Source organism: Hippopotamus amphibius, chromosome 3 (genome assembly GCF_030028045.1).
Source record: "Hippopotamus amphibius kiboko isolate mHipAmp2 chromosome 3, mHipAmp2.hap2, whole genome shotgun sequence".
Classification (NCBI taxonomy): domain Eukaryota; kingdom Metazoa; phylum Chordata; class Mammalia; order Artiodactyla; family Hippopotamidae; genus Hippopotamus; species Hippopotamus amphibius.
In genome coordinates this window covers 158840313-158868283 of record NC_080188.1, presented here as the reverse complement: position 1 = coordinate 158868283, position 27971 = coordinate 158840313, and the positions used below count along the sequence as shown (strand labels likewise).

General features: G+C 41.6%; 1 protein-coding gene across 2 annotated transcripts; it reads right to left on the bottom strand.

Annotated features, from left to right (window-relative positions):
* UTP25 (UTP25 small subunit processome component) lies at window positions 1–27924 on the bottom strand. 2 transcript variants are annotated; one of them, XM_057727411.1, is made up of 12 exons: window positions 27728–27924; window positions 26886–26925; window positions 25933–26170; window positions 23701–23871; window positions 21872–21960; window positions 19744–20154; window positions 17785–18004; window positions 10347–10549; window positions 8978–9160; window positions 8729–8841; window positions 7751–7996; window positions 1–592 (listed from the first exon to the last, which is right to left on the bottom strand). In XM_057727411.1, the coding sequence occupies exons 1-12, from the start codon at window positions 27832–27834 to the stop codon at window positions 349–351; spliced, it is 2265 nt and encodes a 754-aa protein (XP_057583394.1). In that variant the 5' UTR covers window positions 27835–27924; the 3' UTR covers window positions 1–348. The 2 variants fall into 2 exon arrangements, with proteins under 2 accessions (XP_057583394.1, XP_057583395.1); XM_057727412.1 differs by lacking the exons at window positions 25933–26170; window positions 26886–26925 and having other exon boundaries at window positions 27728–27864.
* Between the last annotated feature and the right edge of the window lie 47 nt (window positions 27925–27971).

Genomic DNA, 27971 nt, shown 5'->3' with positions numbered 1-27971 from the left:
GGCAAATCTGCCAGAATTTACCAAGTGTAATAAATTAGAGGTAAAATCATAATAAAAGAATTTATGGCTTACAAAAAAATTCACAAGTAGACGATTCCTTCTATCAACTTCTCAGAGTCCCATGAGCTATCTCCTGACCTCTGAAAGATAGGTTTTACCAAAATCTGGTTTACACTCAACTTTTCAGGGACATATGATCTGAAAAGAAAGAAGTATCTGATAAGATGCTGCCTGGTGCTCCTTCCGTGTAGCAGCCCTTCTTTGTGTAAGTGATCAGAATTGGGTCCAAGTGACACAGACTCAAGCGTGACACATCACGCCAAACACCACTTCCTGTCCAACCAATTCTCATCTTTCTCCAGTAATGAAGAGGTGAACGTTCTTCTTGGACTGCAGCATCTGCGCAGCCCGCTCCACCCCAACCACAGCAGCCAATCTCTGGGCATCGTACTTGGAGTAGAGGACAGTGCAGGTCCAGGCAGCTTCCTCTCCTCTGGTGGTGGCTTGCAGCATGTTACAGACTTCACCGTAGAAGTGGGGATATGTTGGCAGTTCATAGAAAATCAGGTTCCTGATGCCTTTTATTGTGTACCTGTTAGAAGGAGAAAGAGAGGCTATGAGAAGATTTATGGAAAAGCCACCTAAGAGCTTTACAGGGACATAGTCACTCTTGCTGCTTCATACAAGGAGAAAGACCATAGCACAAATAACAGACAAACCAAAAGTTACTCTAATTTGAGCTGGAGGGGCTCATTTTTTGTGACAACATATTTGAATTCCTAATGTTTGGCTTAAGATAATGATAAAATGAATTTGCATTTCTTGAGTCTACTCTGAGCAGACTGAGGTAAGTGGGGAAAAATAGTAGACAAAGATTAGAAATCTGTTGCAGAAAATTTGAAAAGCAGGCATTTCCAATTTAACATTATCCTTATTATCATCAGGCAAAACATTCTATAATGGAGATGAGGTCAGACACAGTACATAAAACAAATTGCATAAACTGTAAATGCACTCCCATTAGTCTTTTCTTGTCACTCTGTAGACATGTTAACTCCATGGCAGATGTCCCAAGTTCATCCATTTACAAAATCCTGCCCGAGGACCCATTAGGCACTATGGGAAGGCAATTAATTTCAACAGCTTCCTCACTTCTTTCCCTGCTGCACAGGGCTGCAAAGTGGTGGTGGGGGTGCAGACCCTAGGGACTCACCTAGGGTTTGGGTCGAGGTCTGTCATTCCCTCTGGGGCTCCGTAACAAAAGATTTTATATGTTGACAAGGTTCTGATTTTTCCTGTTAGACTCTCTCATACACTGCTGATGTTAGACTCCCTCGGGAAGTTTATTTTATTCATGGAGGATAAGTTATCCTTGTCTTTTTATCCCATGGCTCATCCTGATTTCTCTGGAAACCCTTCTCTTCCAAAATACAACTGCAGTCCATTACTTGGTTCACCTTTTCACCTCCCTTTTCCATGAAGGAATTCTAACAGCTAATGAAGCTGAAAAAACACAGTTCTGTCTCAGTAGTTATCAAAACAGAGTTCCATTTCTGCTTAGTATGTAGAAAACTCAAGAGAATACTGTTCCCGTGCTAATGAGAAAAAGATAATCTACAACAGCATTCCTTTTCTTGAGCCTGGACAGCTGATGTCACAGGGCAACCAACTGAACTGATTCAGTGGTGCCCTGCTGTGTGTTTAACAGCTGGTCCTCAGTGCAGAAGGAAAGGTGCTGATTTGAAGCACTTCCCGATTTCTGTGGTGTAAATACTCCATTTCAAGCTACCGATGTCATGTTGCTGAACTTGGAAATGGGAAGAGATGCACAACCGTATCTCAAGAGCCAGTATGAGCCAGCTTCAGCCCATCACTGATTGAATTTCAAAGAGTGACAAGCTCGTCTGAAAAAAGACAGGACATATGAACCACTTCACCTTCAGCAGAACACAGCGTGGAAGAGGGCAGCTGCCGTGGAAGAGGGCAGCTGCCAAGAAAGTGGGCAGGAAGAAAACAGCTACACTTTTAACTAGTTCTTAAAGGACTATTATGGGCTTGCATGACAGTTCGGAATCCCTGGGATTCCCAGACCCTCCTTTACTTCACAGTCATGAGGTTTTTCCCACAGGCCTCCACTGGGAGCCCTGGAGAGACAGACTGGAGGCAAGGCAGAAGATCTGAGACACCCGGTTGGCGGCACAGACACGAAAACTCACTCTTCCCAGACTCGTATTGTATATGAAGCTAAAGCCTGAAGACAATGAGAGGGGCAAAGGTCAACTGCTGAGGTGGGGTCAGAAGAAGCAAAAATTGTCTGTCCTAAGGGAGGGGCATTAACCCCTTCACCCCATCCCTCCCCACCACAAGACTTACACCCACTAAAAAGCAAGAGCAATCTGTCCTGGGGAAAGGGCATGAAGCCTATTCAGCCCAAGATCCTGCACTGATGTAAGCAGAAGTTTGCTACCACCGGGGAGAAGAAGGGAACTTTTGCCCACCAAGACCCTTCTCAGAACAAGGTTAGAGGCTGGCCGTCATGGAGGGTGGCGCAGGAACCCTGAGAAAGCCCCAGCTCCAAAGCCAAGAATGCACAGAACCTGCCTGCATCTGAGCTGGACCTAGAGAAGAACACCTGTCCCACTTCAAGCCTTGTGGGGAGGAGCGAGCAGGAGCAGCCTGCTGCAGGGGGAGGGGCAGGAGTGCAGGGAGAGGCTCTCCCTCGGCGGCGCAGGCGAGCAGGGCATGGTGAAAGCTGATGGGGGGGCAGGACACTGAGACAAGACCCTCCAGCACCAGGCCCCACACTGGGCCACTGTCTGCTGGAGGAACTGGCAGTCTGTGGTGCGTGAAAGGTAACCATGATAACAACCAAATCCTGACTAGATTCACAACTCCCACACTAGTGGCCTCACAGAAGAGGTGTGCCCAGGTCAACTACCTACTCAGGCACTACATTCAATTGACAATTACAAAAGACAGAAGAGCAAGAAAAAGACATTAAAACCATGAGGTATCATTTTGACTATCAAGTCACTGGCAACAAGTAGGGTTTTACAGAAATAGGCTAATGGAGTATAAATTATTGTGAGTATGTATTTTAGGGGGGAGGGGAGAAGATGAGAGCTGCAACATATAGTAAATTTTAAATTGTGTAGTTTTTTTTTAACAAATTTATTTATGTATTGGATTTATTTTTTTATTGGCTGTTGCATCTTCGCTGCTGCACACAGGCTTTCCCTAGTTGCTGAGAGTTGGGGCTACTCTTCATTGTGGTGTATGGGCTCCTCATTGTGGTGGCTTCTCTTGCTGCAGAGCATGGGCTCTAGGCGCCTGGGCTTCAGTAGTTGCAGCACATGGGCTCAACAGTTGTGGCTCACGGGCTCTAGAGCACAGGCTCAATAGTTGTGGCACATGGGCTTAGTTGCTCCGCAGCACGTGGGATCTTCCTGGGGCAGGGATCGAACCCATGTCCCCTGCATTGGCAGGCGGATTCTTAACCACTGTGCAACCTAGGAAGTCCCCTAAATTGTGTAGTTTTTGAACAAACAAGTTTCCTTACCAAATTTACCCTAAGGAAATACCTAGGCAACTATGCCGTCAACTACGCATACAGACACTCTTAGCATTGCTGTATATAATAGCAGAAAACAACAAATCTATATGCCTATTAAAAGGAAACTGGGTTAATTATATCCCATAAAATGTAACACTATGTAACCACTAAAAAGGATGCTATACACATAGATTACTTATAATTACACAGAAAAGGTATTTTTACAATGTAAAGATTTAGCAGACCTACTTTGACCAAGCGATTACATTTAGCATCACCAAAAATGGGATGAACTGACACCCCAGGCCTCTTGAGGAGATGCAGTGGGAAGTACACAATATCCTCAATGTAGAATTCTTACCAAAATAATGTTTAAATCTGTGGTCCCCAAACTCTGCTGCTCGCTGAATCACCTATTTGTTTTTTATAAATACCTACAATTGGTCCCCATTCCCAAATATCATGATTTAGTTGATACTGGGGTACAACCAGGGCAGATTTTTAAAAGCTCCCCAAGGGGATTCTAACGTGTAGCAAAGTTTGGGAACTCTGATCTAACTAGTAAGAAAACAGACAAATCCAGAGTGGGACATTCTATAGGAAACCGGACTGGACTCTTCAAAAAACGTCAGTATCATGACAAAGAACAAAAGGAAGAGAATTATTCTAGGTCAGGGTTTCTTAACTCTGGTACTAGACATTTTAAGCCAGGTAATTCTTTGTGGTAGGGGCTGTCCTGTGCACTGCAGGAAGTTTAGCAGCACCCAGACCTTGACCCGCCTGAACCACTAGACCACTAGAATAACCTTCCAGCTGTAACAACCAAAAATGTCTCCAGATATTTCCCAACGTCCCTTTGGGAGCAAAACTGCCCCTGCTTGAGAATTGCTAAAATAGACTAAAGAAACATGTTAACCAAATGCAATGCAGGATTCTTAACTAAATCCCGGATTGGGGGATGGGGGAGAAACAGCTATAATAGTCATTTTGGGAACAACTAGGAAAATTTGAATATAGACTAAATATTAGATGATATTATTGCAGTAATGTCGAGTGGTACGTGAATGGTGTTGTGGTTAGATAAAAGAATGTTGTTTTGGGGCACTATAGGCTGAAAAAATTAGGAGTTAAGTGTCATGAAGCCTCCTGTAATTTACTGTCAAATGGTTCAGGAAGAAAAAATAAGAGATGTGAGTGGAGAGAGAGGAGAGACAGAAAATGTGGGCGCATGCAAATTGGCAAAATGCTAACAGCTGGTGAAGTCTAAGTGGATGGAGTTAGAGATGTTCCCTGGGATAGTCTTACAATGTCTTTTGAAATGAAATCTTCCTGAATAAAAAGTTGGAGCGGGGGGAGGATGTGGTAGAACTATACAGATATTAACTTAAAAATATATCCATAACATACAAACATATACACCAAAATGATAACTTACTTAAGCTTTTCAATGAGCACATAAAACATTTAAGATAAAAGAAAAAAAAATTCCCAATGTGTATATTGTGATCCCAATTTCGGTATTCTTTTTAAAATGCCTGTGTCTGTATGTGTGTGCACGTGCACATTTTTTTTTTTTACATGTTTTTTTACATTAAAAAGACAGGAAAGAAATACACCAAAATAAGTATTTATATCAGTGAGATTATAGGTGATTCCATATTTTAAATCTAGATTTTCCACGCACTCTACAATAATTGTGTAATACTCTTATAATGAGGGTATGTTTAAAACAAAATAAAATAACGAAACCAACTCCAATAGGTATCATATTTAAAAACCAAGAAAATCTCTCTTCGTACCAATTAGTCCACAGTAGAGACTAGGTATCTCCAGGAAATAAGAGAATATGACCAGGACCTCTTTAGAGGGGCAGTTAGTACTAATTCCCGTAAACTTCTACACCTCTTTCCCTGCCTTCCTCCTCTCATATGTGCTCTGGGTCCTCAGTGACCCCTACAAATACGGCCTAACACTCTGACATAACCTAAAACTAAGGACATTCCAGATGTCTATGTTACCTGCCAACTGTTAAAGATAAACGAGGCACCCACAACTGACTTGAAAGGCTGGCTCCTCCATACGGTCTATAAAGACTAGGTCTGCTGCTGCTACAAGTGGGGTTCTCACTGGGGCAGGGAGCACTCAGAAACAGAAACACCTCAGTAGCCTTTCCCAACTCCAGAAATCCTACCCCCAGAGTTTCTGGTTGCCCCCTGCTTAAGAATCCTCCTTCCTGTGCTAACCCACTGATAATGCTCAGAGAAAGAGCTGTGGACTGTCTTCCCCTCAGGAGGGCCATCATGACCAAATGCCCATCCAGTCCTAAGATTCTACGGGTTTTATTTCTTCAGGTTGAAAATGTTTTGCTCGCTCACAAATGAATTGCATTATTTCTCACATAGCCTGCTTCCACAGAGAATATAAATACAGAATTTTAGAGTTGGATACTGAAGTTTAAAACAAATGTACTTTTCCCAAGGTCAAATAAAAAAATCAAATCACAAAGACACTGCAGATCAAAATACCCATCATCACCTTGGTGACTTCTCAAGGGAAAAAAATCTACAGTTGGGAACCTTGAGAAAACTGGCAGCTGCAGATTATTTCCATTCATCTGAAACACCCACTAACCTGGTCCAGGGTATAAAGCAAACGGCACATGTTAGGTTTGTCTTTATAGTGACTCTGGGGACAAAACAGTTTGGTCAATAAATGAACAGTGTAAGACAGGAGACTGTCCTGCCTACTTAAGAGAAAGGGCTCCTTTGACATCATGCCCTCTCCTTAAAAAGCTGCTATTTGAGAGCAGTCCTCATCCCAGCTTAATTCACACTTGCTACAGACAATCAGGCTTGGAAGTTTTCCAATGCATCCACTTCATTTAAAGTACTTGCTTTGATGTGTCCAGCTTTTGGAAAACTAAGGGCTCTTAAGACCTGCTGAATGCCAACGCCCCCAAAATACCACTTTCCAGCATGAACGAAAACAGCAACTCACTGGAACAAAGCAAATCATGATGCCAGCAAGCAGGCATTTGTTAACACTCTTGGGCCAAACAGCCTTGTCCGGGTAGCCAAGAATGAAGCCCAGCAAACACAAATGCAGTCATTCCTCAGCTCTCCACTGGCAGATCACCTAGTCAGCAGAATACCCAAAGAGGTCATGTCATGCCCCTCTCATCCTGGTAAGGAGAACATTATCTTAATATCAGCATAAACTAAAAGGCAATGCAATGCCAAGGTGCATCATCTAACATGCTCCAAAGCCTGGAAGATTTCTGGCTTAGATGTTAGGGATTCTCTGAGGAAACGTGCTCATTAGTGTATGACTGAGAATTAATAAAAAAGTAAAGTCAGAACTTAAACTCACTGGATATTGTGAATCAGGAAAGAAAAGGTTATAGGATGCAATTTCCATCTCTCTAGGTAAGACCTTTAAAGGGGCTTGTACATTTGGCAGCAGAGAGAATTAGCAAAACAATAGAATAACCGAACTCCGGGGGCACAAAGGGCTGCAACTATCCCAAAGAGTAACGGAAGGCTCAAGATTACTAACACTCTAATTAAGATTTAAAAAAAAAGAAAAAAAAGGCCAATCCAACTTATTTTGTCGAAGTCACATGGTGGAGAAAATAAGCAAATGCTGAAGCCCTTAAATACTGAACTCTTAAGTCCCTCACCTTTTGCTTCTCATAAACACCAAGGGGCCCCTTAGTCCTGGTTCTCCTTGGTGAGGAAGTGTGTGTGCACCACCCCAGGACACGAGAACTTTCTGAACACTGATGCTGCACTCAGCTTCCATCTCCACAGACGACACAGTTCCCAATACTTCATCTGTGTTTCTATGATGGGTTCCTCCCTTTCCTGTATTCGAGTTGTCCCTGTCGAGAGGGGCTCAACTCTGTAACGCCTTTCTTGAGGGGTATACCCACAGCTACAGGAAGTACCCTAAGTATGGACCCACTCCAGATCTACACACAGGTTATGCTGTAGTCACTCATTTGTTTCTACCACCTTTCCCAACAATGTCCATTTTGGAAGAAAACCAACCAACCAATCAAGAGAAGTCAGTCCAGCCCCCCAAACTCTGGCTTCTCTGCAGGAGGTGAAGCAAGGGAGGACCTTAGAACACGGCAAAGCCCACCATGCACTCAGAAGCAGACCCTCCAGAGGACACCTGAACCTGGCCCTACTTTACCTTTTGTAGAAATGGAAGCGCTCTGTGAGGAGCAGGAACTGCTTCTCTCCTTGAAGGAAGAAGTGTCTGGCCCTGGAGACACCAGACTTCTGGGTGTATTCACAGATGTGAGTGAAGTTCAGCTCCTCCTTCTTGAAGTAATTTCGGAGACGCACAAAGTCAAAGTAGGAGGGCACATAGATAAGTGTGTGAGACATGACTGCATCACGATACTGAGGCAAGATCTTGTTCACGAAAAAGTTAAACCTGATTTGGAAGGGCAAAGGGCAAAGTCAGTGGTCTAGAGGTGAGCCCATAGCATCACTGCCAGCTGAATGACCCTGGGCAAGTCACAATCTCCCTCCACCTCCACTAAGAGGCCAATCTGGCCTACCTCATCACAAAGAGATTATGTAAGGATAAAACTTAAGCACACTAAAAAGTAAGTGTTAACACTATTCACCACAAAGGAGAGATGTTATGCTGGTATATCCCAGAGAATTATTCTAGGAAGTATATAACGATATCATTCATTCATTCATTCATTCATTCAGTTGTTAGTCAGTCAACAAATAATTACTGAGCACCTACCATATGCTAAGCACTATTCTGCCATCCTGGGTCCCCTGACTAAACACAATGAGAAGACAGGGGAAAATTACATACACAATTAGAAAAACAGTTCTTGCCCTGAAGGGCTTACAATTAAGTTGCTGACATGCAGCATTAAGCAATTAACATAACTTAAAATGCCAGTCTAGGGGGAAGTACTCCTGATTTACTAACACTGCCACTAACTAGCTATCAGAACTAGGACAATTTCTCTGGGTTTCAGTGTCCTCCTCTGTCGATGGCATGATTGGATTCAATTATCTCATTTCATTTGGTGAATGGTAACTAATAAAGCCAACATGGAATATAATTCTAAATTTGAAAGCCCAAGTAAAATCCCTCTCTGTGACCCCCAGGGGTCCAATGGGATGGGGGAGGGATAGGTACCTGGCATCAATCACCGAAGCTAGGTTTTCAGTTTCCATCCTCTGGAAGACATGTGGGAGCTGCACCAGGACGTGACTGATGGAGCCTGTCATTGGGACGTTCCTCACGGCCACCTGCCAGGAGTCAATGAGAACATGGGGAGGTGAGCTATCCCCATTTCTGATCAAGTGCTATCCTCTTCTTCTGCCTCATGATCCAAACAATACACAATACTTCACGAAAATTCAGAGAAAGAAGGAGAGAACCCACCTGGCCTTGCACATTGACACAGTACTTGTTGAACACGGAGTTGATCTGGGCATCCTGCAGGGCCCCAAACAGCAGTGTCTGACGATAGTATTTGGACCAATTATTGAGGCTCCACATGCGTACTCGAGAAAAGTCCACCCCATGTGAGTCCAAGGGCAGTAGGTTCATGTGGTTCATCAAATGCTTTGAGCAGAAATAATACTCCATTAATACTTACTGAACGCTTACCTGTTAGGCACGGCTCAGCATTCTATGAGCCCATCATCTTATTTAACCCCATGAAGTACATACTATCATCTCCCAAATTACAACAAGAAAACTGAAGCTAAGATGGGTGAGTGACTTGCCCATAGTCAACTGAACACCCCCAACGAGAAGATAAGCTCGAACTGGCCACTTCGTGGATCCTTCAAAAAGGATCAAGGTACATACATGGAATATTTCTTTTAAAGGAACTTCTGAAATGCCACCCTGGTCATTCTATAAGCAACTCGGTTCCAGACTTGGACAAGAAGGGAAATGACATGGAAAACAAAGCTGCTGTTCTTCCATGACCTGGTTCCTAAAACATTAGGAAATTCCCTGAGCAACTACATGTGCCTTTTCCTCAAAATAAAGATGACTCAACCATCGATATGCCTTTTCAACTTTAATCATATTTTTACCTTGTAATGTGTACTGAAGGGTCACAAGTACTATAAATTTATTCCCTACTTTATAAATAAGTACTCCCCTTTATTTGTCCCCAACTTACTCCAAGTCCTGGGGTTGTAGAACAAGTAAGTTCTCACACGCCTTATAAAAATAAACCTATAGCTCTGTGATGAGGACTGTTCCAAAGCACAATCCTAAACCCCAAAACACTGCAGAGTGTGCGGAGAGGGAGAAAAAAATTACAGCACAAACTATGGTAGGGGGACAAAAACATCTTACATTTCTCTGTAAAACAACATCGCACATTAAGAAATCATAAGCAATGTTTTCCCATCTCTACTGAAGATCAAATAAAAGAGAACAAGCTTAAACTGTATGAAGAATTACTTCAGATAAAAACATTCCTGATGAGGAGGAATTTCAACCAGCCAACCAACCAACCAACCACACTAAAGTGGTCTTTTAGTAGAAGCAAGCTTTAAGGGGAAGAAATCTTTTCTGGAGATTTGAAAATATTGACAAGAATTTTTATCTTTCTGGATACTTTATTGCCCAACCTGTGGGTAGAAAAGGGGAAAACATTTCCCATTTTTGAATTGGAAAATGTGGAATATTTCCATTTCCAAACTAACTGAGTTTTAATCCTGACTTTAATAACCATTTCAGACTCAAAACACTGAGCTTCCTGTCTCTAAATGTGAATGGCCAGCATTACCAGGACATGCTCCCAGTTCTGCATCAGGTAAATGTCAGCTTGATCAATGATGAGAAGCTCAATAGAAGACAGAAAGTCAAAATCTCTCTTCTTTTCTCCTTCTCCGCCAATGATGGTCCTCAAGCCCAGAGGGGAGGCAATGAGGATGTCCGAGGAGTAGAAGGGGGCATAAAGTCGGATGCTTCTCTGCAGTATTGCCACTCCTATACACAAAACAGCCAAGTACATATCAGTTCATCAGTCACCACCAAGCCACTAGCTTCCACCCTCTCAAAGCGCCACCTCACTCTGTACCTTCCACATCTTCCCCCTCAGCATGTAATTGTGCTCAAGCTGCTTTAATTATGAAAAGCAGCAGCAGCATCCCTCCTTTGCAGCTACAGTCCCTTCTAGCTCCCACCCTCTTCCTCTCCTTCACCGGCAAACCTTCCAGAAGATTGTATCTACTTTAAAATCTCCCACTCACTCTTCAATGCATTGCAATCTGCCTCTGATTCTCAGGACGCCACTGAAATGACTCCTGCTAAGGTCACCAATGGCTCTCAGTTACCAATTCAATGGCACTTTAGTGTTTCTGCCATGAATGCGCAAGCACACTCTCCTTGAAATGTTCTTTCCCTGATGGGTGGTTTCCACGACTTTAACACTTACTTCTCTAACACTTACTTCTCTATCTCTTATTTACCTTTCCAGATTCAAACAGCTCTTCTACAAATCCCTGGATTCACCTGTAAGTTCTCTTTCACTCTACATAAAGCTTAGGATAAATAGATTCACTAATTACGGCTTTAACATTACCTTCACAAAAATTTATATTTCCTGCCTGCATCTCTTTCCTAAGCATAAAGAGGCAGTTTGTAAAGATCCCAGACCATACGTGAAGGAGGTTCACTTGTTAATCTTAAAGCAGAAGGGGCAGAAGTTGGCTGGGACTCTCTGTGAGGACAGAATGCTAGCGGGTGTCATTCTTACAAACTCCTCTACCCTGTCGGCACTCTCACTCTAAGCTGCTAACAGCGGCAGTGGGTGAGCACCCCCCCCCCACCCACTGCCCTGCACTGCTTGTGTGCAGCACTGACAGACACAGACAATGAGCAGCCGAGCCTACCCCATCTCCTGCCACTCGCAGGACACCACCAGAGCCAACAAGCACATGCAGTCCACAGAGGGGACACCCCTTGAGCACCAGGCTTAGGCAGATGGGGTGGGGCTGCATTTCTAGACTTCACGGGAATGAAACAGAGTTTATGAGATGACCAAGAACTAGGAAAAAGTTAAACAATACAGTTCATCTCCCACACAGGGCCGCTCCAAGACAGGGAGCAATAACTGTTCTGCGTAATACACAGAAACAAACAGAGAGTCAAGCAAAATGAGAAACAGAGGAACGTGTTCCAAATGAAGGAACAAGATAAAACCCCAGAAAAAAATTTTAATGAAACAGATATAAGTAATTTATCTGATAAAGAATTCAAAGTCATGGTCATAGAGATGCTCACCAAACTTGGGAGATGAATGAATGAACACAATGAGAAACTCAAGAAAGAGACAGAAAATATAAGAAAGTTCTAAACCGAACTCACAGAGCTGAAGAATATAATAACTGAACTGAAAAATACGCTAGAGGGAATCAACAGCAGACTAGATGGTAGAAAAGAACGGATCAGTGACCTGAAAGGCAGGGTAGTGGAAATCACCCCAACAGAATGGCAAAAAGAAAAAAAATATTTTTAAAATATGAGGACAGTTTAAGAGACCTGTGGGACAACATTAAGTGTACTATCATTGCATTAAAGGGTTCCAGAAGGAGAAAAGAGAGAGAGAGAGAGAAAAGGGCAGAAAACTTATCTGAAGAAATAATGGCTGAAAATTTCCCTAACCTGGTGAAGAAAACTGATATTCAGGTCCAGGAGGCATAAAGAGTCCCAAACAAAATGAACCTAAAGAGATTCATGCCAACACACACTGTAATTAAAATGTCAAAGATAAAGAGGGAATCTTAAGCAGCAAGAGACAAAGAATTAGCTACAGACAAGTGAATCCCCATAAGGTTATCAGCTGATTTTTCAGCCAAAACTTTGCAGGTCAGAAGGAAATGGCATGATATGTTCAAATATGCTGAAAGGAAAAATACTTCCAACCAAGAAGGAAGGAAATAACAAAAGTCAGACAAGAAATACTGAATAAATGAAATGGAGACAAAGAAAAAATAAGAAAAGATCAATGAAATGAAGAGCTGGTTCTTTGGAAAGATAAACAAAATCAACAAACTTTTAGCCAGACTCATCAAAAAAAAAGAAAAGGGGCCTAAATAAAATCAGAAATGAAAAAGAAGTTATAACTGACACAACAGAAATACAAAATATCTTGAGACAACTACAAACAATTATATACCAACAAATTGGATAACCTAGGAGATAAATTCCTAGAAACACAATCTTCTAAGACTGAATCATGAAGAAACAAAAAATGTGAATAGATCAATTCCTAGTAATAAGATTGAATCAGTAATCAAAAAAATCCCAAAAAACAAAAGTCCGGGACCAGACAGCTTTACTGGTAATTATACCAAATATTTAAAGAAGATTTAATACCTATCTTTCTCAAACTATTCCAAAAAACTGAAGAGGTGGAAACACTTCCAAGTTCATTTTATGAGGCCAGCATAACCCTGATATGAAAACCAGACAGAAACAGCACAAAAAAAGAAAAGTACAGGCTAATATGCCTGATAAACACAAGGGCAAAAATCCTTGACAAATTATTAGCAAACTGAATTCAACAATATATTAAAAGGATGATACACCATAATCAAGTAGAATTTATTCCAGGGATGCAAGGATGTTTTCACAAAGTGGGTACAGAGGGAACAAGACAAGGATGCACACTTTTGCCATGTTTATTCAACATAGTATTGGAAGTCCTAGCCACAGCAACTAGGCAAGAAAATGAAATAAAAGATATCCAAATTGGAAAGGAGGAAGTAAAACTGTGACTATTTGCAGGTGACATGATACTTTATGGAGAAAACCCTAATGTCTCCAGCAAAAAAACTGTTAGAACTAATAAATGAATTTAGTAATTTTGTAGGATGCAAAATTAACACACAGAAATCTGTTGTGTTTCTATACATTAATAATGAACTATCAGAAAGAGAAATTAAGAAAACAATCCCATTTACAACTGCATCAAAGAGAATAAAATGCCTAGGAATAAATCTAACCAAGAAGGTAAAAAACTTGTACTCGGAAAACTAGAAGGTACTGATGAAAGAAATTGAAGACAACACAAACGTGCAAAAATATGCCATGCTCACAGATTGGGAGAATTAGTATTGTTAAAATGTCCATACTATCCAAAGAAATCTACAGATTCAATGCAATCCCTATCAAAATACCCATGACATTTTCCACAAAACTAGAATAATTCTAAAATTTGTATAGGGCTGCAAAAGACCCTGAATAGCTCAACTGATTATAAGAAAAAAGAACAAAGCTGGAGATATCACACTCTTTGACTTTAAACTACACTACAAGTCTATAGTAATCAAAATTGTATGGTAATAGCACAAAAACAGACACAGATCAATAGGACAGAATACAGAGCCCAGAAATAAACCCATATTTACATGGTCAAATCTATGACAAAGGAGGCAAGAATATACAATGTGGAAAAGACAGTCTTATCAACAAATGCTGCTGGGAAAACTGGACAGCTACATGCAAAAGAATGAAACTGGACCACTAGCTTACACCATCTACAAAAATCAACTCAGAATGGATCAAAGACTTGAACATAAGGCTTAAAAAACCACAAAATTCCTAGAAGCAAACATTGGTAGTAAGTTCCTTGACATCAGTTTTTGTGATTTTTTTTGGATCTGACTCCAGAGACAAGGCCAATAGAAGCAAAAATAAACAAATGGGACTACATCAAACTAAAAAGCTTCTGCAACAAAACAAAATGGCAATCTACTGGATGGGAAAAGATATTTACAATTCTATTAAGGGGTTAATTTCCAAAATATATAAAGAACTCATGTAACTCATTATCAAAAAACCTCCCCAAACAATCCAATTAAAAACTGGGCAGAGGACCCGAGTGGACATTTTGCCAAAGAAGTCATACTGATAGCCAACAAGCATGTGTAGAGATGCTCAACATCACTAATCATGAGGGAAATGAAAATCAAAACCACAATGAGAAATCAAAACTACAATGAGGTACCATCTCACACCAGTCAGAATGGCCATCATTAAAAAGTCTACAAATAACAAATGCTGGAGAGGGTATGGAGAAAAGGGAACCCTCCTACACTGCAATTACCATATGATCCATCAATCCCACTCCTAGGCATATATCTGGACAAAACTATAATTCAAAAAGATACATGCAAAAACAGTTGATTGAACCTGGTGTACCCCCCAAAAAAGTAAATAAAAAAAAAAAAAAAAAAAAGATACATGCACCCCTATGTTCATAGCAGCAGGATTCACAATAGCCAAGACATGGAAACAACCTAAATGTCCATCAACAGATGAAGGGATAAAGAAGATGTGGTACATATACACAATAGAATATTACTCAGACATAAAAAGGAATGAAATTGTGTCATTTGCAGAGATGTGGATGGACACAGAGACTGTCACGCAGAGTGAAGTAAGTTAGAAAGAGAAAGACAAATACCCAAGATATCACTTACATGTGGAATCTAAAATATGGCACAAATGAACCTATCTACAAAACAGCAACAGACTCACAGACATAGAGAACAGACTTGTGGTTGCCAAAGGGGAGGTGTGGAGGGAGAGGGATGGACTGGGAATTTAGGGTTAGTTGATGCAAACTATTACATTTAGAATGGATAAACAACAAGGTCCTACTATATAGCACAAGAAACTATATCTAATCTCCTGGGATAAGCCATAATGGACAAGAATATAAAAAAAGAATGTATATATGTGTATAACTGAGTCACTTTGCTGTACAGCAGAAATTAGCACAACATCGTAAATCAACTACGCCTACTTCAATTTAAAAAAAGAAGAATGTATTAGGTGGCTAGGAAGTGCTGTGATCAAAATCAAATAATACAAAATGACAGGCTGTGACTTTGGAGTTACAGTATTCTTACAGCCACCATGTAAGTTGGTATTATCCCCATTTTATATTTGAATAAACCAAAGCATAGAGGGAAAAAAAAAAAAACCACAGGGCTTCCTAGGTGGTGCAGTGGTTAAGAATCCGCCTGCCAATGCGGAGGTCACGGGTTCGATCCCAGCTCCAGGAAAATCCCACATGCCGCGGAGCAACTAAGCCCGTGTGCCAAAAAAAAAAAAAAAAAAAACCACAGTGAGATATTACCTCACACCTGTCAGAATACGTCTTATCAAAAGCCAAGAAATTACAAGTGCTGGCAAGGAAGTGGAGAAAAGGGAACACTTGTGCATTATTAGTGGGAATGTAAATTGGTGCAGCCACTATGGAAAACAGTATGGAGGTTCTTCAAAAATGAGCAATTCCATTTCTGGGTATTTACCCAAAGAAAACAAAAGCACTAATTCAAAAAGATATATGCACTACTGGGACTTTCCTGGCAGTGCAGTGGTTAAGAATATGCCTGCCAATGCAGGGGACACAGGTTTGATCCCTGGTCCGGGAAGACCCCACATTCCGAGGAGTAACTAAGCCCGTGTGCCACAACTATTGAGCCTGTGCGCCTAGAGCCCGTGCTCCACAAGAGAAGCCACCACAATGAGAAGCCCGCGCACTGCAATGAAGAGTAGCCCCTGCTCGCCGCAACTAGAGAGAAGCTGGTGCATAGCAATGAGGACCCAAAGCAGCCTAAATAAATAAACACACACACACACACACGCACTCCTATGTTCATTACATTTATAATAGCCAAGATATGGAAGCAGCCTGTGTCCACAGACAGATGAATGGATAAAGGTGTGGTGTGTATATTCGCAGCGCGCACACGCACACAGGAATATTACTCAGCCATAAATGAATGAAATCTTGCCACCTGCGACAAGGATGGACCTTGAGTAAGTGGAATAAGTCAGACAAAGACAAATATCAATAGTGTATGATTTCACTTAGATGTGGAACCTAAAAAGCAAAACAAACCAAAAACCAGACTGACAGATACAGAGAACAGACAGGTGGTTGCCAGAAGGGAGAGGGGGTTGGAGGGTGGGCAAAACAGATGGGGGAAATCAGGAGTTATAAAACTTACACAGTCATAAAGTGAATAGGTCATGGGGATCCAATGCATGCCATGGGGAATACAGTCAATAATACTGTATTAACTTTGCATGGTGACACATGGTAACTATACTTACTATTGTGATCGGTTTGTAAGGTATATAGACATAGGATCACTATGAAACTAATATGTCACTTATACATCAAATAAACAAAAGACTGATTTATCAGCTGCTTGCTGGCCACTGCACTTTAAAAACTAACCATAAGCTCTCATCCCCTTGCACTGCACACCCCAGCTATGCTAAAACCTCTGAATCTCTGGTCATGCTGGTTTATTCACCCTGACGCCTCCACACATGCAGTTTCCTGTCTGAAACTTTTTCCTCCACTCTGATCACCCCACTTTGTAACTGGCTAAATCCTACTCAGGTTTCAACTTAGTACAGATGGTACCTCCATCAGTAAGTCTTCCCTAACAGCCCTGTGCCCATTCTGAGTAAGGATATTTGCTTTAAATAGAGCACACACTGCATCCTCTAATCATAACACATCTCATCCCATACTGTCTGATTTGCCTTTAGGCTGGCCTTCCTTAACAGTAACTTTTAATTCTATATCCCCAGCTTCTTAACAGTGCCTGGTACATAGAAGATGCTTAAAAATTGGTAAATGGGCATATGTGACTAATAAATATTTTCCAAGGACTTTTTTAATGTACAACCAACCAAGTACATGGGAGCTGAATGAGAGACAAGCAAAAATGTGAACAGCTGGGTGGGAGTCAGTAAGTCCTGAGTGGAGATAATTCAGGTGTGCACACTCCACAGGGCAGACAGGAGGGAAGTTCATCATGCACAGATGCTCCAGTTTACTCATCTTCCCCGGACCAACCCACCCAGCCCCATCACCTTCCAACTGCCCCCAAGAACCCCTGTAGCACTGACTATGAGCTACCAGCTCTATGTGTGCTGAGACATCTGTTACACACGTGCATGTGCCTTTCATACATGCCTTCAGAGACGCTCCATCCCATTAGCCAAGTGTCCACCCCACTAGCCAAGGCAAGACTCTCCCTTGGCAGACGAGACGTCTCAAACGCACCCTGGTTCTGCTGGGAGGCTGAGTCAGTGACACTCTGAGCTTAATTCCAGGCTTCTAGCTTCCAGCTATGTGCACCTCACACCTCAGGTCCCTCAGGGTCCCAGTTTTGACAAGGAGGAATTACCAATCCTGAAGTGGTCATCGATGTTGCCGACAAACACAGCTTCATAATCCTCAGGCCTCTTCAGGTTGGGTGGTCTCTCCTCAGGGTCTGAGCCATACTCTCCATTAAACCTCTTTTTGTTGCTTACAATTATTTTCTTCTTGCTGTCGCCCTCAAGAAGGCTGATGAAGAGCTGTACCACCCGCAAAGCAGCTTCCCGGAATGGCACCACTATTAGCACCTGTGGAGGGAGGAATGGGCAGCCTTGGAGGGGCAAGGGGAAGGAAGGGCAGCTCAAGGTGAGCCTGTTGAGGACCTCAGGAGCCCTCTGTTCGGCAGCCACCAGCCGAGGACCACATCCATGCCACACCGTTTATAGAGGACCTGGCTCAGTACTGAAGGCTGAGCATCCTTCAGACCCACAGCACCATGTCCTATGGACTTCAATCTCATGGCTCCTTAGGGGGCAATTCTTGAGCAGAATGTACAAATACCTTTTAAGGTAAGTCAATGCCTTTAACAAGAGGTGTCCATTAGCAAAAACCCAAGGACATAAACACACAAAGCTCTTTGAGGACAAGAAATGTTACTCATTTCTGTCTCTCACAGCACTTAGTTCAGTATTTCGATCCATAAGACCCAAGGAATATGCTGAATAAATGAATTGGATGTATTTAGTAGAGAATAAAACTAGTAAAGAAAGGACTAAAGCATCATTACTTTCCTAGTACATTTCCTAGTACATTTTTCAGAAATGATAAATCATTTCTAAACTAAGATCATATTTCAGTGGGAAATAAAGGATTCAGTTTTCTAAACATTTCCAAAAATGCTTAATGTTAACTGTTCAGGAAAAAAATACAGAAGACGCTTAACAAATGATTAATTTCTAACTACCCTTGTGTAAACAATACAATCAATAGAGACAAACCCAGGAAGATCAGGCAGTTCACCAAATTCTAAGTGTGCTTCATGGGTAATCGACCTCACACTCTATTTTTGTAATTCTAAATGAAAATAGATAATCTTATTATCCTGATGTTCAAGATTCTGAGGTAGTTTCCCAAGAAGGTAACCAGCATAGCCAGAGGGGTGTAGTGATTCAGTTTGATACAGTGCAGGGATGATGGATTGTTTTTGAAGAGGGCCAAGTTACTGTCCCAGCTGTGACACTAAGTAAGTGCCTAGGCTTTGGTTTCCCCAGCTATCAAACAAGAGGGCTGGACTAAGAAATCTCTAAGAGCCACATGAGTATTAAAACCCTAAGATCCTACTAAGCTCAATGAGAAGAATCTAAGAAGACGAGGCTTCTTCAATATAGAGACAGAGGCTAAAGGGTAAGGGGGCATGGGGAGCACAGTGTCTAGCTCCAGGACATCATGAAAAATGCAGACAGAATTAAAAAGATGTAAGCCCCCAATCCGCCAGCGCTTAGGCTTATGAGCCCACATAACTGTAATCATCGCTTTAAGCAGCAATAATGATACAATGCAAAAACAGGGATTTTGTTTTCCAAGGTTTACATGTTTATGCGGCTTAGTGAAGAGAATCCTTGGTTCTAGTCCTGTCTCTGTTACTCTTTCCCTGTTTTCTTTAGCAAGGCCCTCTACGAATCTGGGTCTCTGCCCACAGGTATAATACACAGGGATTGAATAAAAGGCTCCTTAAGGTCCCATCCAGCTCTGACAATCACAAAGAAGAGATTTATAATGGAGTGTTACTTACATATGATCAGGGTTTAAGGAGAATTATCATGGAGGGACCTCCTACTCAAATTTCCAGTTAAATCTGCCGTTAGAGACAGTCCACTGAGCTGTCTGCAGCACTGCTCTGACATTACCCGGCCCATCTAATATACTCACTTTTGGACTCATTCATTATTCCAATCATTAAAACATCTAAGAACCCTCTAAGTGCCAGGACCCACATGGTAGTGCCTTACAGCCGCCTTGAGGGCACAGTTCCACTGCTGCCACTCACCTTGGGCCTTGTTAGCCCCTGGTCTCTGAGGCCATCGTCATCGCCCACCCCAAGTTTCTGGCTCCGGCGTCTGCTGTTGTTGCCAAGCACCTGAGCATTGGCTTTGAGAACGTGATTTATTACATGCAGGCAGTACACGTGACGGATCTCTTCCCCATTCTTCAGGGCGGTCCTTTCTGGGTAGAACAGGTCCCGGTAAGAATTCATAATCAAGAAGAGCTCCTTCTGGAGGGGTGTGAAGGGGCTGCTTGATTTTTGGGGGCCAGAGAGGAACTGGCTATTGGTCTTGATCCAAGTGGATTCCAGAGGTTTCTGGAGATGAAGTGACTTTAAGTCAATGTCCTTTGGGGGTTTAAAGGTTTCCAACTTCTGAATCTTGGATGAAAAGACAAGCTGGCCCAGAATGGGCCACTGGGGGAGAAATGATCAAGAACTGTTAGAAATGAATTATAGTACCTTACATTCATATAGTACTTTATAATTTACCAAGGCCTTTCATAACTTACAGATCCTCTCACTTAATCCTCACAACAACCATACAAGGTAAACACTATAATGCTCTTCTTACAGTTTAGGAAATGCTGAGATTCAGAGATTACAGGATTCAGACAAACATGAGAGAACAGAGCTAACGCCTAGAGCCCAAGGTCTCTGACTTTAGATACCTTGTGAGCTCTTCACTAGATCAGTGGGTCACAAACTGCTGTGGATCACATTGTAGGAAGTCAAAATTTGTTCTAGACAAAAAAAAAAGGAACCCGACAGTCAAATAACTTTGGTAAACACCACAAAACCTAATTCCCCTCAGGGAGAGTCACCTGCAGGTTAGATACTAAAGGCTCTACTGAGTCCTGTAACAAGGACTCTGTTCCACTTCGTTCAACCCAGAGTTTTCCAAATTTACTTGGGCATGGAACAAGGTTTTTGTTGTTATTGTTTTGGGGTGGTGTTTTGTTTTGTTTTTGGAGTCACATATATTAGAATTGTAAAGAATAATATTTTGTGGAATACCAGTTTGGGAATTTTTGCACTGTAACAAAACTGCTGATCTTAGCAATAAAGAAAGGATGACCTCTGCAATAAAAAAGAATTAACTATTGATATATGCCAACAATTGGGATGAATCTCCAGGGAATTATGCTGAGTGAAAAAAGCCAATCTGTATGATTTTATTTATATAATGTTTTTGAAATAACAAAATTATAGAAATGGAGAACCGATTAGAGTCACCAAGGGTTAGATATTGGGGAAGGGAGGTGGGTGTGGTTATAAAACGGCACCAGGGAAGAGGAGGGATCTTTATGGTGCTGGAAATGCTCTGTATGTTGACTGTGGTGGTGGACAGGGAAACCTGCACATGTGATAAAACAGTACAGAACTAAATAACACATACAAATGAGCAGGAGCAAAACTGAGGAAATGTGAATAAGACAGGCAGGTTTTATCAATGGAAATTTCCTACTTGTAATATTGTACCAAAGTTTTGCACGATGTTACCATTGGGGAAACTGGGCAAAGGATACATGGGATATGCTTGTATTATTTCTTACAACTGCATCTATAATTATCATCTTAATAAAAATTTCAATGAAACAAGGATGACTAATTCTTATGAATAGCAAGAGTGGTGAAAAAAAAAATCACCAAAAAAACAAAGAAGCAAACATTGCTCCATACTGAATAATTTAGGTGTGAAACTAGCTCAGATATTTCAAATAAATGAACAACAGCAGCTACTGATTGAGCACTTTCTATGTATCTGCGAGTAAACTAAATTACTTTCTTTTGATGTAGGCATTACTGTCTCCCTCTAACAGATGAAAATAGTGGAGATTAAAAAGGTAGATTAACTTGCCTTAAGGTCATAAGACAGCCCCTTGCAGATGTTGGTCTAAACTCTGGTGTACCTGTCTCCAAAGCATTCTTATCTTATTGGCCCCCACCTTCCAGTTTCCCAGTGCCTTTTCTAGCTATGCCTGTGTCTTACTGGGCTCTTCCGGCCTTCCTCTGTCCTGCTCCCCATCAAGCCACCTGCCATTGGTGAATATCATACATTCAGGGAGACCACTAAAAATCAAGACCACTGCTTTTTTCCATTTGTGACTGTGATGGACAGAACAACGCTTACTTTTAGCTGTTGGGTAGTTTTGGGATTTGTGGCAACAGTCTGGATTTCTTTTTCTTTTAGTTCTTTGTTCACATGTTGTACAAATGGATCTAATTCAGAAATAAAGAATATTAGAACACTTAGAGCAAATGACATGGATTTCTCAGTCTTCCCCTGTGAATGACATGCTGTTCTTCATGATGTTAACTCATCTTTTTTCCCATCAACTTTCCCCATCATTTATCCCAGTCCAGAACTTAAAAGTTGCTGGCAGATTCATCTTCCTAAAGCATTTCTTTAATCGCATTATTTCGCAGTTCAAAAACTTCTGATGAAACTTCTTGGTCTGAAATTCAACATACACCTCTAACCTACCTCTCCAATGTAATTTTTGAATTACATGGCTCTTAAACTCTTCTGCCACTGTGGCTTTCCTTCCTTTAACTGAAAATTCTATCCTCTTCTTCACTTAATTTTTGTTTATCCAAATAGTAGCAGCTGAATGCTACCCCCTGACTCATAATAAATATTTCCCAGGAGCCTACTGTGTCAGGCACAGTGCTGACTCCACTAAGAGGGCATCTCTGGTCCTTTACAGACAGTCATCACTCTCTTCTCAAGTCTCCCACCCGGCCCTCAGTCATCCACCTCAACACATATATGCGCATGTCCTACCTCATCTAACTAGACTGCAAGATCCCTGTGGGCAGGTTCCATGCCTGAGTTAACTTGCATTAGAAGACAGATATAAATGCTCAACACACAACTGAGGTGAACAAATGATCGAAACGGCATGGTCATTGCTCAGGGTCAGTGTTCTGCACTGGCCCACCCAAGCTGCTCTTCCAGTCCCACTCATTAAGAAGCAAAGTTAAATGACCCATTCAAGGACCCAGGTAGTAAAACTTCAAATGCAATGCACCTTATATTAGTACCTAAGATAAAGGTGAACAACAGGAAATAAGAATTCTAGGTGATAATATATCTGTACCGGCAAAACAACCAGAGAAACTTTAGGATAGTCAAGCTTCCTAATGTTTCCTCTAAGGTTTAAGTTCTCTTAAGTTCAGAATGGGGTTTGTACCCAAATTCTACCTGTTACTTCTTCCTCTTTCCTAGAATAGCTAACAGAACCAAATGAGGATTAAAATTTCAACTTCAACGGCAGAGCTGGTTGAAGAATGGCACTGGGACCAAAAAAGGCACTCAGGACACAGAATGAGACCAACCTGACTTGCCCACCTAGCCACAGGCTAAGACATGGGACTTGAGAAAGAGCAGAGCCCTGTCTCAGCCTACCACAGGACTGTCTACATGATAGCCACGGGGACAAAGGTATGGCCAAGAGGTGGAAAGACACTGGGGAGACGGTGGAGCTTTCTGGCTTTTGAGGTGCTCCCTGGTAATAAGGACCAATCAGATTAGCCACTCCCAGGTCTCACAAATCTGGAAAATTACTGCTCCATAAGGGAGAGCAAGTGAAGGGTAGAGAGAAAAATGCAAAGTACTTTTCTCCTCTTTCTCTTTCTCTTCCTTCCCTGCTTAAGGAAAAAAATCAGAAGTCTTCCCCTGACCCCAACTGTGGAAATGTGAGGTCTTAGGAACTGGCCTTCCCTGCTATTATTCTTAAACTGTTTGTTCTCCTAAACAGCCTCCCATTCCCCACAGTGCTTAACCCCTGAAAAACAAAAAATATCTCGGAGAAGCATTTCTTTCCAGCTCTACATCTAGCTACTAAACTACCTGTTTATTGCTGCTCATTCCAGTAACAGAAGATTTAACACGTATTAGCCCACATCCACCCCTACTGAGTACCGGCTGAATTCAAACAATATACACTGTGCTCTGACCTTGTGACGCTTTCAAAGAACAGTTGCCTCCACTTTCCTCTTCAAGAAAATTGGTTTCTAGGCTGAAGAGCGACTCATGTTTTGCATCTGTAAACTCCTCTGGGGAGTCCTCTGATGTGCCAGGTGGCCCTTGCCCATCTTTTCCCTCAGGGTCAGCAGGTAGGGCCACATCTGCAATTTTGATAAACATTTTGTAAAACTATTTACTACTCACAAATATAATTACACTTCTATTCACAAATGAAATCTAATTCCTTGGCCTATATCAACACTGATGTTCACTGCTATCATTTACTTTTAAGCAAATTCAGGTGGAAGACATAAGTTTCAAAATTAAGCTTGACTTCTGACCCGGTACATGTAAGGATGTTCAAAGCAGCACTGATTATAACAAATAACTGGAAAAAATGATTTTGTTATTTCTATCAATGAATTTAATCACCACATATTATTTACAATTACTTATGATGGAATACTATGTGATTAAGCTAATGTGAATCTACAGTTACACACACTATATTATTAAAGAAAAAAAGTTACAGAAATGTATGAGAACATTATACACATACACAAAAATACATGTATATACTTGTACTCACTCATACATCCATAAAAAAGTAGTCTGGAAGGTTATATAAAATGTTAAAAATGTTCATCTCAGAGTGGTGAAGATATAGCTTAACCATATTACCCTCTTAAATTTTTACAGTAAATATATATTACTTTTATAATTAAAAAAACAAACTTTTCATTTTTAGAAACCCAAAACATGAAAGAAAGCTGGAAAACCAACAAAATTAAAAAAAAAAAATCCTTAGGTCTGAGGCAATGACTTTTTTTTATCCCAGTACAAGTGAATTAAAACACTAAGGGACTTCCCTGGTAGTGCAGTGGTTAAGAATCCGCCTGCCAACGCAGGGGACATGGGTTCGATTCCTGGTCCAAGAAGATCCCACATGCCATGGAGCAACTAAGCCCCTGTGCCACAATTACTGAGCCTGTGCTCTAGAGCCTGTGAACCACAACTACTGAGCCCACGTGCCACAACTACTGAAGCCCATGTGCCTGGAGCCCGTGCTCTGCAACAAGAGAAGCCACTGCAATGAGAGGCCCGCACATCACAATGAAGAGTGACCCCCACTCGCTGCAACTGGAGAAAGCCCACGTGCAGCAACAAAGATCCAATGCAGCCAATAAATAAATAAACAAATTTATAAAAAAATTACTAAGAATGGTGTGCGACACCTTAAGGTATAGAAAAAATACAGTAAGGCAAGTAGGCATTAAGATAATAGGATATAAAAAGTTACCCAGATATATTCAGACAATGAACTACTACTCCAATAATAAAAAGAAATGAATTACTAATATGAATTACATGGATGAGTCACAAAAACATGAGGAACCAAAGAAGTCAGACACAAAAGGATACTTATTGTATGCTTCCATTCATGCAAATTTCTAGAACAGGCAAAACTAATATATAGTGAAAGAAAGCAGGTTAGTGGTTGCTTGATGCCAGGCCTGGGAAACTGACTACAAAAAGGACACCAACAAACTTTTTGTAGGTACTGGAAATGTCCTGTATCTTGATTTTGGTGGTGACAAAATAGACACACGCATGTCAAAACTTATTGAATTACATACTTACAATGGGTACACTTTGTTGTACTCAAATCAAACCTCAATAAAGTTAATTTTAAAAAGTCACCTAGACATCTGAGTGAGACAGAGCTCCTTTAAGCTTTCAATCCCAGCTCTTCTCTGAAGCCTTCCCTCATTTACCCTGGCAGCATGTGACCCCTTTGCATCTCTTCCACACCTTATATCTAACTGTTCCACTCAAATCTGATGCTTGAGAAGTTTTGTATATTTTATGTCTCTCTTCCATTAAACTTGGTTCCTCTATGGGAGGGACAGCAATCTCTTCAATAAATTGAGACTGTTGCAAAAACAGAACTATGTTCCCTTTCCTCTCAGTCAGGGGAACTTTAGGACAGAAGAAGTCCTGGAAACCATAAGCAAAAATGTTACTTCTGCATTTTTATGGCCAGATGGTCCTCTGTTTTCATCAGAGATTCTCAAAGATATCACGGAGCCCAACAAAGTTAAGAATCTCTGCTTTGAATCCATGTGCTTTCACCCAGCTCATACAGTACAACGCACTATGCCTCAGGGGCAATCTATCTGTGGTCCCAGCAAAGATGATAAACCCACATCAAAGACACTTACTCTTCTGCATGTCAGACTCTGCTGCCGTCTCTTCCTCCACACTGATGTCACTATCGCCATCTTCAAGATTTATTTCTGTCTCATCTATAACACTGTCTTCTTCCTCTTCCTCCTCCTCTTCCTCCTCCTCTTCCTTAGAAACATTCTTTAATGTGGCAAGTAGTCTGTGGTAACCAGAAACTTGTTCTGGTCCACTCTCTGCTTCACTTTCAGAACTTGAAGTATCTGAACTCTCTGACTAAGAGGAAAATGGGGATTTTAAAAACAAAAATTATATTATTTTTGTTGCTACCCCATGACTATCATCAGGCCTACAGTGGAACAAATTCAGCATTTTCTAAATAAAAACTAGCTTTTCTGCAAATATGTAATCCTATCTATTCAACCAAACCTAGCACCAAATTTATTTAAAATAGCTAATCTAGCTATGATTCTAGAAGCCCTTCCTTTTCTTTGAACTGTTAATGTTCCACGTGGGAAGACAGTCAACTAAAAACATGCAGCTTTAGGTAATAAGGCAATCTAACTTATGTGTCAGACATTGGCACTTATAAAGGAGCAAAAGGAAAAAATACAATACAACCAAAAAATGTAGGGTTTTCTTTTTTTTTTTTTTGTCTGTGATAATGACATAAGACCTCTGATGATTCTGCACTCTATTCTATGTTAAACAAACAAGATATTCCTTCTTAGGATTCACCAAAAGCCCTCTGCTAAGCCTCCTTAGGTTCTAACAGGCTAATCTCTCAGGACAGCTTCAAACTCTGTACTGTATTAGTTTTCACGATGGCATTTTAACAGACGTCTGCATTCAAAACTAAGCAATATTACTAAAATAATAGCTTACATCTAAAATAGAAAAGAGTGGAAATGTAGCCAAACTTTATCAATATATATAATCTTAAAAGTAACAGCCCAGATTCAACTATCAAAAAGAAGATATAAAGCATTACCAGTTGGCAAGTCTGTGGTTTTGCTTCCTTTCTGGAAACCCTGAGAAGAAACAGGTAACGTTAAGCTCTGCCTACTGGTATGTAGCAATTAGGGAAAGTCTAATGCTACAACTTTAAACGAACATGGCAGGCTATACCATATACATTGTAACTACCGTCAAGTAAAAACTCTATACACATTTGGACAGGTTTTGTAAGAATATGTCAAAAAGATAATAACCGACAAATGAAAAAGTCTAACAAGACCACATGACAGATACCAGAGTCACACAGCAACTGGCTCTCATCCAAAAGTTGGGAAATTTTGGCAAATAAAAGCCCTCGGGGTTCACCTTTTCTAGCAAACTTCTAAAGTAGACTATCCCTCTAACTGTTGATAAAGCTGTGGTGGGATGAGCGCTAAGATCACAACTTAGAGTCTGGATACTTAACAGAGGAACCCCAAACCACCCATACATCAGCTTCCTCATAGTCACTGAAGAGATCGGTGATGTCGAGGGTCCCAAGCAATTCTTTAAAAACATAAAAAACAAAAACAAGCTTATAAAATCTCTGACCATACAAAAATCAGCCGCCACACAGGGGGCGTGCGGTCTAGCATAAAACTACTGGCTCAACAAAAGGTAGGAAGACCAGGGAAGACCCCCATTTCAGGCAGGAAGCCGCCAGCATCCCCAGCCGAGCCAGGCCGGCGCCGGGGCAGCGTGGGGACGCGGCGGCGGCTGCCCTGTCACCATCCCCGGGGCACCGGCGGATCAAACGCGGGGGAAACGCGGGGGAGACGCGGGCTCCCACGGGGAAAGGACGCCGGCAGCGCCAGTCCCAGCGGTGCTCCTCTATACCTGTCATAGAAGGGATGCTCCTCGCCGAAATCCCGAAGATGCTTCTTCTGCTTTTTAGTCAGGGAGCTGAGCAGCTGGCTCTGGCTCCGGCTCCCGCGCTTGCCCATGGCGAACACTTCAAGTCGGCCAACTTCAAGAGCCCGTTTTTCACCTGGAAGTAGTCTCGTCAATCCACTCACGCCGGACTGCCGACAGCGCTTTACGGCGGAAGCAGGGTGCCATAAAGCAGACCCGCTTTACGTCG

Coding starts and splice junctions, on each gene's coding strand:
- UTP25 (XM_057727411.1), bottom strand. CDS start 27,834: ATGGGCAAGCGCGGGAGCCGGAGCCAGAGCCAGCTGCTCAGCTCCCTG. Junction 26,926..27,727: donor GAGCATCCCTTCTATGACAG/GTATAGAGGAGC, acceptor GTTTCTTCTCAG/GGTTTCCAGAAAGGAAGCAA. Junction 7,997..8,728: donor GCTTCGGTGATTGATGCCAG/GTACCTATCCCT, acceptor CTTCCAAATCAG/GTTTAACTTTTTCGTGAACA.